The sequence below is a fragment of the Danio aesculapii genome, chromosome 2 (assembly GCF_903798145.1).
Source record: "Danio aesculapii chromosome 2, fDanAes4.1, whole genome shotgun sequence".
In the NCBI taxonomy this organism is placed as follows: Eukaryota; Metazoa; Chordata; class Actinopteri; order Cypriniformes; family Danionidae; genus Danio; species Danio aesculapii.
In genome coordinates, this window is record NC_079436.1 from 9,318,687 (window position 1) to 9,332,035 (window position 13,349).

The window sequence follows — 13,349 nt, forward strand, 5'->3', positions numbered from 1 at the left end:
TCATTATTTAAAATGCAGTAAATAGTCAACATTTCTTCAGCTCCCATTGACTTGTTGTTATAAAACTGCTGTGTTATTTCATTTTTAAGTCAAATCTCATAAATTCTCCTGTGGTATAACCGTCTCAAAAGCATAGTTTATAAATTACAACTCTTATAAATTAAAAAGGAAATCATAAAATGTGGTTATTTTTGTAAATGGCAATAATTCATCCAATATGCACTCACCGGCCACTTTATTAGGTACACCTTTCTAACTGCTCGTTAATGCAAATTTCTGATCAGCCAATCATGTGGCAGAAACACATTTAGGCATGTAGACATGGTCAAGACGATCTGCTGCAGTTCAAAATAAGCATCAGAATGGGGAAGAAAGGTGATTTAAGTGACTTTGAATGTGGCATGATTGTTTGTGCTAGACGGGCTGGTCTGAGAATTTCAGAAACTGCTGATCTAATGGGATTGTCATGCACAACCATCTCTAGGGTTTACAGAGAATGGTCCGAAAAAGAGAAAATATCCAGTGAGTGGCAGTTCTGGCGCAAATGCCTTGTTGAAGCCAGAGGTCAGAGGAGAATGGTCAGACTGGTTACAGCTGACAGAAAGGCAACAGTAACTCAAATAACCACTCGTTACAACTGAGGTATGTAGAAGAGCATCTCTGAACGCACCACATGTCGAACGGGAGTCATCTCAGACTGGTTTCTTGAACATGACAATGAGTTCACTGTACTCAAATGGCCTCCAAAGTCACTAGATCCCAAAGGTGCTCTATTGGATTGAGATGTGGTGGAACGAGAGATTCACATTATGGATGTGCAGCCGACAAATCTGCAACATCTGCGTGATGCTATTGTGTCAATATGGAGCAAAATTTCTGAGGAATATTTCCAGTACCTTGTTGAATCTATGCCACAAAGGATTAAGGCAGCTCTTAAGGCACAAGGGGGTCCAACCCGGTAGTAGTAAGGTGTACATGATAAAGTGGCCGGTGAGTGTATTTCTAAAATCATAGGAACTTGTTGTCACTGAAAAGCATGTTCTCTGGTGTGACACTATATGCTAATTTTAAATGGGCAATACCATGGAAAGCTAGCTGAAGGACCCTGTTCAAGATCATGTGACTGAAGCCCCCAGTGAAGCCCATGACCTGCACCTGTTACATTTTTGCCTCTGAATTTCTCCCATATTTTACTTTTTTGGAACCACTATAAAATTGTTACGTTTTGTTGTCGTATTGTGTGACCTTACCCTTTTTATTGAAACTGTTCAACAAGTAATGGAGAAAAGTATTCATAATGTCATATCAAATAGATAGCACTAAATGAGGATAAGTGTCCAACAATGAAGATAAATCACTCTCATGCTATTTGTATAATATTAAGAGACTTTCTCTTCATTTTTGCTGTCACACCATAAGATGCATTTACGATACAGTACAGTAAAAAGTAAAAGAAAAAACAGTGTTAGTGACCCTTTAAATTTGCTCAAAATCAGACTTCAAATGACATAAATATATCTATTTTTACTTAAAAAATGCGTTTTACAAAACAAAAAAAATCTTTTGTATTTCCTATGTCAAATACAATTTTTTTGGAGTCATTACACTATAAAAACATCTGTATGTTTCAGAATTTAAAATGCTTTACTTAAAACTGCGTATAGTGCTTTGCACTGATTTCCTTCTCAGTGTGTTTATTACATGGCTAATATTACTTGGTATGTTATTACAGATCATATCACATAAACAGAGTATTTTTTTTTTTTTTTTTTTAATTTTTTCAACTCTAACATACCAGGGGGCATTTGCTGTATTTCTGATTCTACAATCTGCCATGTAAGAGGGGGAGGGGTCTCACAGCAGGACAATAAATCATCAGTCATCAGACGATAAGGAAGGCACACGAACACTGGTAATATTTTCACGCCTCGTGAGTGCGCACACAAACATGCAAAACGCAAGGTGTAAAAGCATCATTATTATAAAAAAAAGCCTTGGGCAGGTTTTATATATATATCTGCACTAAACTGCTGCTGGGGACTGGCCACTGGCATAAAATACTGATTATAAATTTACTAATTATATAGTAGGATAGAGACAGGAGTTGAAGATGATTATGAAGGAGATTAATTAATATTACTTGTATAATAAATTAGTATAAGTGTGATACACTTAAGAGAAAATCTTGAACATTTTAAATATTTAATAATAATAAGCAAATGATTAAAATATGCATAAACATCTTTACACTTTCAGTATGAAAACACTGATGCAACGCATGATCCGCATGAAGCGGTGCTGCAAATGATCCGGTCCGCATGGTTTGGCTTATTAATCGTATTTTTGCATATAGACGTCTGTGACAGTAGTTTTTCACTGTGCTGACAGTTTATGTCCATCATATTCGTGGTTCTGTTAGTGTAAGTAAACGTCTTCTCGCAGTATTTGTACACAAGTTTGTGTTTTGTCTGGCGCACTTCACCGTTGTCCTTTAACTCTTGCTCGCCGCTGATGTGCAGGTAAAGCGAGTTTACGCCTGTAGAAACAGCGTCCCTTCTGTTCAAAAATGTATCGCGATTCGTTCAACATTTCTATCGGATTGAATCATCACATAATTGAATCAATTTTCAACTGGCTCACGGTGAATTGCTATATCCCTAGTAGCAATTTTTTTGAAAATCTTTATCCTAATCACAACTAATGAAACTGGAAAATTCTGGTGAATGAACTGGTTAAACAGACTGGGTTCCCTAAAGAACATTCACAAAACTACTGGACTGCTGGAAAGTAATTTACAAAATGCCAGGAATGCCTGGTGTTCATGATTTCTCTAAGTCTCCTCATGTTTAAAACTAAATTGGGCTTGTTTGGATTCTGCTGATGTACTGTTTGTACGTACTGGGAGGAGAGCCGCGGTCGTCTCAAGGACATGCTGTAGCTCCTCTTCCAGTTCTTCTTTCCTAGTCTGTTCCTCACACCGTCCTCCTGGTCCATCATCTGTTCCAGCAGCGTCTGGTCATCGGCGTTCAGAGGTGCCACCGAGATGTCCCGGACCGCTCTGAACTCACCACAGTTATTCAGGTGTTCGTTCTCCAGACGGAAGAAGTTCCAAACAAAGCGCCTGAAACGAGAAGGATGATGAGGATAATCCTTTTCTGCTGAAAGCTGATACGCAATTCACTTCAGCAGACACTAGCTGTGTTTCCATCCATCTATTTGTATGCGCATTTTGGAATATCAAAGGGCAGCGTGATTAATCGAAACAAGATAACGATCTCAATCCACCCCCCGTCCCACATGATCTTAATCCAGCATCTCTACGATTCAGCCAATTATATTTTAAAGTTCAGGAGAAGCATAAAGGAGGTTTCACAAGTCTTCAGATTGTTTTATATATGTTGATCAGCAACATGGACACCTCCAAACGGTGTTAAAAGTGTAACATACTATATATACATATTAGTGCTGGGCTGTTATCGGCGTTAACGTGCTGCGTTGACGCGAGACTCTTATCGGGCAATAAAAAAATATCTTTGAGAATAGATTAACGGCGATGAGTTGGGAGCTGGGTCTGTTCTCCGCAAGCTATGATGACTTTCACCTTAATATTTTAGTGCGGATGTATACCTGGCCGAATTGCACTGTAGGGCGAGAACGAGTCTTCCAACCCGTGTATTCCTACTGTGAAATTACCACATCAAACGTGACGTGCCTACATGGACCGGCTGCTTTTTAAAAAGAATGATGGTGAATGAAAGTCAAAACGGTGGACCGTCTGACAAAAAAGTGCCCTTCTGAATCAAATCAGCAGGATGCCCTTCTGGATCTTTAACTTACTTCGAAAACACTACTGACTACGCTTACATGGACATTTGTAATCTTGTTATTTGCCTTAATAGATAATAATATAATGAAGGTGTTTACGTGAAGTGCTTTCATGGAAGAGTTTCCTGTAATTGTGGGTGACTTTAACTGCAGTTCGGCAGTTTCACCTTCACTCATGAACATTTCATTCATGCCCCCGTGACAAACAGGTATTAGATGCAAATAATGAGTAAGGACTGGTGAGAGTGTTATGGAATTTAATAACGCATGCCAAATGGAAAGAAAAAACGTCCATATTTCGCAATGTGAGTGTGGTCCTTTACTGACAGCTGCGTGTGTGGATCTTGTCGGAAAATATGGTGAAAAGACCTACATGACGGTAATAGTTTGATTGCGGTGTTTACTTCAGTAATGCCACTAATATATGCATACTCCACATGTCTTAAATCCGCTTCTGTTTAGTTCAGTTTGACTTTAGTCGGATTAAGGTCATCAAAAAAAAAAAAAAAACGCTGTTTAGAGCTTATGCAGGCCTACAAAAATTATGTTTAACTGAATAAACAGTTAGTAAACACAAGTACATCTTATTGAACATCACCAATTATCATAGTAGAACAGTTTCTCAAGCTGTTTGTGATGAATTTTGGAAATGGTCTAATGCGCCACCTGGCTTGAGAAACCCGTTCTCAAAGACTTACTTTTAGTCATTATTTGGGTAGCACACATATTCTGAATGCCTTCAGCAGAATTCAGATGAGCCATTTTAATCTAGATTAATTCCAAGATTACAGTAAAATTAATCTAGATTTAAAAAAATTAATCTATGCCCACCTAATATATATATTTCATATATATATTCATTTCCTAATATATAAAATTCACCCCAAAATGTTATTTCTGTCTTCATGTAATGATGTATTTGCGGCCACGAAATGACACGTGAGCTGATGCACTGTTTGTTTACTACTGAGAGGACGCGAGCATGCCCGATGATGTCTACTTTACTGAACAGAACCTACATAGACTGTAAATAACATGTAGTAAAGTTGTAAATAACGTTCAGTTTGCTGCACAGAGCGATCGTTTGAGAGCCACACAGGATGTACGATTTGTATGTATGTTATTTTCCTCAGAGTGACAGCAGCCATGACATGAGCGCACTCGGCAGTTAAAGTAAACCGAAAGCGTGCACATCATTTAAATAATCATATCGCATTTTAGAGTTATAATTACGACAAGCGTTTGATATGTTTATTTCTTTCATAGCGAACACAAAGTGCATGAAAATAAATGTTTGCTGGGTGAGTATAACTACACTAGCCTCTATATGATGAATGAGGGAATCTGATAATGACAAATGTCTGATTTTACCAGTGGAAAAAAAGGTCTAATTTGTTTGCAAGCATGTCTCAACCAAAATAATTCAACTTTAGAATTATGAATATTTGTATTCTGATGTAATCACTTTACTGTGCAATAACAACCTGGACAAATTTAAAGTCCACCATTCAAAGTCTAAATTTAGCATTTTAACCAAAAGTAGACCTACACATAGGCCTAATTTTATTCTTGTTGTTTGACCATATGTTTGAGAATACCAATATTAGCTTACTCATATTAACCTTTAATTTACATCTACAGAATCTTGAGAAAATCGTGATCTTGATTTTAAGCAAAATCGGAACACTGTATGCACATACCAATATGCATATATGCACATAAACCAATATGCACATAAAAAGATTGAGTAGGATAAACTTTTTATTCGATAATAAAAAATGTAAAGAGTACGATGGAATCGCATCTACTCAATAAATTCCAGCAGGTGCATAAAAAAAAAAGTCACGTGATTTTGTTTTAACAAATCATGTGATAAGAAAAGTGGCGGAAAGTAACAGGGACTGTATGTTTGGGTGGACGATGAGGTGCGAACATTTTTAAATGTTATATACAAGAAAGAAGAGACGACCATCCTTGATGGAAAAACATCAGAGGAACGCACAAATCTTCCAAGAAGTGCGAGCGTAGATGATTCTTAAAGGATATGACTATAATATGATACGTCTACATGTTCTAAGAAGCAAGTAAGTTATTATTAGGCCCACACGGAATCTGCGCGTGCAGAATTCCGCAGATTTTTAGACCATCATTCACTTTGTTTATTTACTTGTGTAAATGTGTGTAAATTTATATTTATTCAGTTTTTAAATTAATTTCAGTAATAATATTGACTAACATGAAAATATTCAAACGATTTATTTACAATACAGTTTGTACAGTAATATTTTCTGTCTTTTAGTAGAGATATTATATGAGACACTTGCTTTGTTAACCAATAAAAGTTTATCTTATTGGATTTGCATTGTAAACGTTAAATAAAAGTTAAAAATGTATTATTTTTTCACATATTAAATTTTTAGTAACGATACTCCCAAAATAATTCTGCATAAATCCGCAAATTTTTAACAAAATTCTGCGCAGAAATAGCAAAAAATGTCAGCAGATTTTGTATGGCCCTAGTTATTATATATGAAAAATGCATTCTCTTAACAAAGCAACATCAATTTTTCTTTTGATATTTGGAGCAAGTTCATCAAGAAGTGGCATTTTTGTTCTCTTGGACTCATTGGATGGAAACAGTGCTTTATTCGCAAATTTTTAATGCGATATTTCAGTTTTGCGCAAAAATTTAATTGGCATATTTAGATGAAAATACGACTAGTGATGGGGTAAAGGCCAGATAAGCTGAACTGATAAATACAGTCATGGATTCTGATCAATATAGTGAATGCTGAAATACAGCTATGATGTCAGAAAATATCATCATTTAACCCAAAGTTGTGGATTGTAATATGTTAGTGAGATGCATATATGCTGGATTTCCCACCTGAAGACCTCCAGCGGTGGGAGAACAGTGCCCAAAACATTAGAAATAACAGGATGATCAAAGACAACTTCAAGAGAAAGTGGAATGGTCCACGCAAAGCGCAAGATAATGTCTTCTACTATGGCACAGTAATAGTAAGCCTGTTGAGAGAGAACACATTAAATCAACACGAGTGTAAATGTGAATGCGGTGGACTTTTCTCTACAAAATCAGTCAAATGAGAATGTGTGTGTGTGTTCTTACTTTCTGTGGATATACAATCTCCTCTCTGAGGAGGGTGTTTTCCCCTGCGTTTCGATCAAACAGACCCCAGTCCATCTTCAGGTCCCACAATAAGGTGTAGCAGGAGTTAACAATTCTGCAGGCTATCATGATGTAAAGGAAGACAAAGCGTTCGTCTCCTAATGGTGACAGAGAAAAAGTGACATACAAGATCATGAGCACAGGACTGTATGTTTAGCCAAATGGGCTCCCTTAACAGTATCATCATAACATACTGCATATTTCACATGTTTTGAATGGAAACATTAAGGCTGTGTTGGGTAAACACAGAATTGCAAATAGCATCAGAAGCATTTGATGTTTAGAGTAAGAATGTAACAGCTCGTGTGCTTACCTGAATGCGTCTTAAAGAGCGCCGCAAAGATGACTACAAAGAAAGTAGTGGAGTATTTGCCAGCGTTGACCAGGTGAGGGAAGGCACGCTTTGTGTCCCGGTAACGTCTCAGGCATTGCACAAAGCGGAACCAGGCAGGCAAACACTGGATTACAGCTCGCACTCCATATGAATACGAGTAACAAATTCGTTGCCCTGATTTGTCAACAAAAACACATTGACAGGTCATGAGTAGCTGTCCAATAGAAGATTTCTGAAAGTGCAAAAACAATGATGTGCCTATGTTTACCCTCTTTAATCCACAGCTCTCCCTCGGACTTGGTCCAGTTCAGCTCCAAACTGTAGAAGCAGATCATGTACTCCAGGTCCATCAGAACAACTACTAAAGAGTTGAGCTGGTCAGCCAGCCAGAAATCTGCAAAGCCCACTCTGTGAAATGGAGCAGTGACCACTCGAAACTATTAACAGAAAAAGGTGGATAATACAGCAGGAAAAAAAGGAGAGGAAGTTAATAAACAAATTACAAATGTAATGGTATTTAATACATTAAGCATTAGTATATTTAACGCTAAAGCTTGATTTATTCTTTTGCACCAAGTGATTACTGTTACCCCAAGCCACATACCTTGCACATCTCCAACAACATTATGAGCATTTATACTTCTGCATTCTGTCTGTGCTGCTCTGCCAATTAACATTTCACAAACGCTATAGACTGATTTCACGCGGTGGCCATTTTCAAAAGCGAAATCAAGGCTGCGGTGGGAAGAAACCTGGAAGTATCGCCTGAGTCACACAGGAACGTTGTGCACCTGCCTGTAACTCTTATCAGCGACAAGAAAGTGACACAAATTTATCATTTCACCACTTTCTGAGTGACCCGAAGGTCCGTTCTGAATGGATAGTGAAAATAAAAAGGGCCATCAGGCTTCATTTTCAGCTAAGGAAAATTGCACTAGTTAGCTAATGTTTTCTTTCCCAAACACATGTTTTAGATGCCATTTATGAAACTCAAGTTAATGAACTGATTCTTTTTCTATATTAGACTTGTCATGATACTGAATTTCAATACTGAAAAAAATAATAAATAAATTTCCCGCTAACATTTAAGCACTGTTGTTATCGTTCTTAAACAGCGCTGATTTGCCACAGTATTCACCAGTGCTCAAAAGAAATGACTGTGATAGACTGTGAAAGTCATCAGTTCACTGCACTTCACCGATGTTTACTGACTGCAAACACAGACCAGCAATCGACTGATTCGCAACCTTAAAATGCTCCAGGGTCCCTGTATTTGTGTTTGCACTTGGTGAAGGGTGGTGAACTGATGACCTTCACAGCCAATCATAGTCATTTCTGTTGAGCACTGGTGAATACTATGGCAAATCAGCGATGTTTAAGAAAGCGCTTGGCAGCGCTTAAATGTTAGCAGCAAATGGATGTTTTTAAAAGTTCAGTAGCGGGACAACACTATTACAGACAACACGAGGGTGTGCTACAGAGGCCTGCATCGTTTTATCGCTTACCAGGTTACATATGCTGTAAAGCGTCGCCATGGTGTTTACCTGGTGTAATGAACTAAAGCCTAGGAGGACACTTCAGCGTATTGCTCTTACAGAGATTGTGATTTGATGCCTAATATGCTTTTAATAATTTAAATTAAACTTAACTGAATGATTATAAAGTGATGTTTACACCATATCAACAGTTGTAGGTTTGTTGTCCACAGCATGTTGTTGCAATGTTTACAGTGCTGATCCTATACTTTCGGGTTTCTTCCCACCGCAGCCTCGCTTTCGTTTTTTAAAATGGTGGCCACGTGAAATAAGCGTATTCCAGTTGTTATAGCTATTCTAGCCGTTTCTTTGCCCGTGTTTTGGGTTTATGCCAGAAATGCATGCAATGCTACAGTAATAGTTCAAAGTCGCATTCAGGGAAGAAAGAGGCGGGAACTGGCAAGCGTTCAACAAATTTAAACATAAAATAAAGACAGACATAAACATCTATAAAAAGCTCCTCTGTGGGACTCAACACTTAAAGAAACTCACGCCACCGGTCTTCCTCTGCTCTAATGGCTCTTGGCCCTGCCCATACCTGTCTACCCAACCAAGCCAACCAATCACATCTTGTGCTCTGCATTGTCAAATTGTGTAGATATATTTCCTAAGGGGTGTGCATCAGGATTCGTGGCAGAGTACATTGAAGGGTCTATGCATGCGACTATGCCAAAGTTGTGTAAGCTCAACGCAGAAGTCTAAATGAAAAAAATTACATTAAACAAATGCATTATGAAAAAAGTACCTACCAGTAACTTGAGTAGCCAGAAGCGAGACTTGTAGTAGCAGGTTTTTAAGGGATTGATGAGGAAGAGGAAGAAGAACCCATATAGAGCTAGAGGGTTCACATGTATAGGGATCAATGTGTTTTCTGCGAAGAGGCAGGACAGAATACTGACACACCAGAGAACTCCAAGGAAACCAGCAATCTATGGGAAGCAAGAAGGGGGAAATGTGTTAACTGTTAGATTTATTAAATTTTTCTAAGTGTCTAAGCTTAAAGGGGTGGTCCACTACGATATCATATTTTACTTTAGTTGATGTGTAATGTAGCTGTGTGAACATAAACGACATCTCTGAATGTAAGATGCTCAAAGTTAAATGCAAAAAGAGGCACTGGCTTTTTAGCTTAGCAAAGCCTACAGCAAACAAAAAAATACATCCGGGTTAATGAGTTCATAAACCCTTTAGGTTACGCGCATACACCCTGCATAGTGAAGGGATGTGGTCAGAGGGGCTGTAATGTTATAGCAGAGAAAGCTAAAATGCCGTCCAAACGCTGCTTTTCCACAGAGCTTGTTTCGTTTCTGTATTTGGGCTTCCAAAGGACACGACACAAAGAGAGAAGTTCTTACAGCTGAATTTTAATTATGTTCCAGAGAATTATAACAAAGATATAACTAGCATTTGACAAAGGACAGCTTCCAGAATCTCTCCCAGTTCAGTGCTGAATTCGGTTAAGAACTCCTCCAACCGACAAAGCTATTACATGCACAGTTTCTAGTGTTAATGGTATGTTGTAGCAAGGACGTAAACAAGGATGTAAACAACGGGAAATGCTGTTTGGCACAGCTAACAATTTAGCTACAAATTCTTATCCGTCAAACCGCTCTAAACACCCACAATCTTCACCAGTGTCTCTCTATGCGACCGATTTCCCTGCGTTCTACATCTCAAATAACACACTCGCAAAAGAGATGTGAACGTTTTATATTACTTACACATGCTTATTCTGAATATATGTGAAAGACTCTTGTCAGATTTTATTTTAGAGAGCAGGCGTGAGGCTCAGCTGTGTGCTCTTCATTTTCTGTCTGATTCAACTGCTACAGCTAACAGCTACTATTTACACAGCAGAAAAGCGCATGCTTGTAGGGGCGTGACGTGGTGCCAATCTGCGAATCACAGCACATTATGTTAGCTGACCAATCAGAGCCTCTTGAGAGTGAGTATTTCAGAGAAACTAGGAAATATGACAGTGGTTTTCATGTTAGCTGAGCAGCTGTATTTAATCAAAGTAAAATATATGAAAAAAAAAATGATTTTTTACAAGTGAAGCATAAGCACACATTGCTTTGCATCTTATAAACACAACCAAGCCCTAAAAACACACTCTGGACCACCCCTTAAAATACCTGTTCGAAACACTGCTTACATTTTTTTTAAACCATCCGTGGTTTTTCAACACACTACTAAACACTTTTTATTCACGAATCAAATTTTAGCATTCGTTAATTTAAAATAAAAGACTAAAAATGTACAACAATGCAACAATTTAATTTTAATACAAATTGCATCACAGATATACTTTAAATGCTAAAATGTAGTCACCTCAAACAGATGTTGATGAGACAGGTTGTTGCGGGGGTTGAGCTCAAATATTAAAACGTGGTTCACGCCAGCCTGCCTCCAGCCATATGTGTTAATGCCCAACAAGAAAAGAAACTCGATGAGCAGGAAACCCCCCCGATAAATTCTTATTAAGGGCCACACGTCCGTCTTATCGTCTAGGTGTTCAACCAGTTTCACCACACCTACAGATGTGCAAAAGAAGAAATTATTAAATCAGCAAAAGTACTGAACAACTGAGAGAGATGTAGAGAATAGGATACCATGTGTGTTGCTATCATGATGTGGTAATTTAGGCAAGAACCGTCTTGACTTGAATATTAGACATAATAGAGAAACGTAAAGCAACCTAAATGGCATAAAATTATATACCTGCGATGATGACGGTCACTGTTAAAGCGACGAAAACACCGCAGTACAGTCCTACTCTAAAAGTGGTCCATGCTGGTGCAGGCTAAAAAAAAAAAAAAGAGCACAGGGAGGTGAGATCTTCATGTCCTTTTAATGGCAAATAATGAAAATGTGTTGTAGTAAAGATCTTGGGTTTTTCTACCTGCGCAGCTCCCAGTGGAGGAACTCGGAGCCTTTTCATGGCTTTCTGTCGGTCACCTCCTTCCAGCTCTGTGGTAACAAGAGTCTGCAAATTTCAAAACATGCAGTCAGAATAATCAAGCGTTGCGCTAGAGTGATACTTCAAAGCAAAAGTGTGTATCTTATATTGTATAAAGCGCAATTAAATTCATTTTAAAACAGTGAGACATTAATTTTTTTTGTATCTTAAAATCACGGTACTTTAAATTGGAATGAGTGTTTTCGAGTGCAATGGTACCTCAGTTTCAGAGATAAGCTGTGTGATCTTTTTACAGGTGTAAAAAGGAGCCACTTCGACATGGGCCACGCGCCAATCTGCGCCTCGAGAAGTCTCAAAGATCTTGTCATGTTTCTTTAAAATCTTCCGAAAACCTGTGAAGTTTAGATTCTGAAAAGAAGAGAGAATTAACACTGTAAATATGATGTAAAACACAGCCCATTAGAAACTAAGAAAAAACAAAACTACTTTTGTTCCAAATACTTTTATGTGCTCATATGTGTTAGAGCAAACTCAATTCCTGTAGGACTGCAGCTCTGCAGTTTAACTCTAACCACCTCCAACTCACACCTGCTTAATAGCCCGTTTCCACTGAGTGGTACGGTACGGTATGGTTTGCTTTTATGGTCGTTTCCACTGTCAAAAGGCGTACCGAACCATACCACTTTTTCGTTACCCTTTGCCGCCGAATGCTATTGGTTTACAGAGATTCGTAATTCGCTCGCGCAACAAGCCAGAATGAAAACAAAGGAACCGCCACGTTTTAAATACACAGCCGAGACATTACACTGTAATAATATATAATATTTAAACATAATAACGAGCCATGGTCGACCAGAGCTCAAACAAACCTAGTCGTCTTGATGAACAGCCACAAAGCCAAGAAGAACAAAATCTGCTGTGTCCTATTGTTGTTTTACGAGCCCGTATAAAAGTGCCAGTGGTTTCACTTTGTCCAGAGAGCCCGCGATCACGTCTATATTTGAAATAACAAACTTTTTGAGCTCATATTAATTAACATGCTTGTGATCATTGAAGCACTTTGATATCCGATCCTGTCAGAAAGGAACAAACGAGTGAAGCGTGAAAACACAAAGGAGAAGCCGGAAAAAACAGCAGCAAATGATGACTTTCCTAGAGAGGCTACATGAGCTGCTGAAGATTAAAGACACATATGAGAGGTTTGCACTGACTGTGGGCTATATTTTGTGTTGTTTTTTAACTTAAATAAGGACTAAATGTATGCTGCGTGTAGTTTTTCTGTAATTGGTAACATGTCGGAGAGTGTAAGGGGCTGTATGTGTTCATATATGTTGCATTTATTTATTTATTTTATATAATTACAGACAGTACAGTAGGCTGTATTTTACACTTTATTGATCTGCAGTTTTAATCAACTCATGTTCATAGAAAAGTTAGTAATAAACATTTATACAGAAGTATTTATGTGTATAAAGCATCTGTTTTGTGAGAAGTGCTTCTCATATGATATGTGAACGACCCGCACAGCTTTACTGAAGACATTTT

At 38.0% G+C, this 13,349-nt stretch overlaps 1 protein-coding gene across 1 annotated transcript in view; it reads right to left on the bottom strand.

The window, feature by feature from the left end:
- The window catches only part of xpr1b (xenotropic and polytropic retrovirus receptor 1b), a 41,965-nt gene that overhangs the window by 2,237 nt on the left and 26,379 nt on the right, over positions 1-13,349 (bottom strand). The window contains exons 4-13 of the mRNA XM_056472281.1: positions 12,063-12,212; positions 11,787-11,870; positions 11,606-11,687; positions 11,216-11,418; positions 9,634-9,813; positions 7,618-7,786; positions 7,329-7,523; positions 6,956-7,113; positions 6,713-6,852; positions 2,900-3,121 (exon numbers count right to left, since the gene is read on the bottom strand). Of these exons, the coding sequence (XP_056328256.1) occupies positions 2,900-3,121; positions 6,713-6,852; positions 6,956-7,113; positions 7,329-7,523; positions 7,618-7,786; positions 9,634-9,813; positions 11,216-11,418; positions 11,606-11,687; positions 11,787-11,870; positions 12,063-12,212 (1,583 nt within the window). The remainder of the gene's footprint in view (positions 1-2,899; positions 3,122-6,712; positions 6,853-6,955; positions 7,114-7,328; positions 7,524-7,617; positions 7,787-9,633; positions 9,814-11,215; positions 11,419-11,605; positions 11,688-11,786; positions 11,871-12,062; positions 12,213-13,349) is intronic.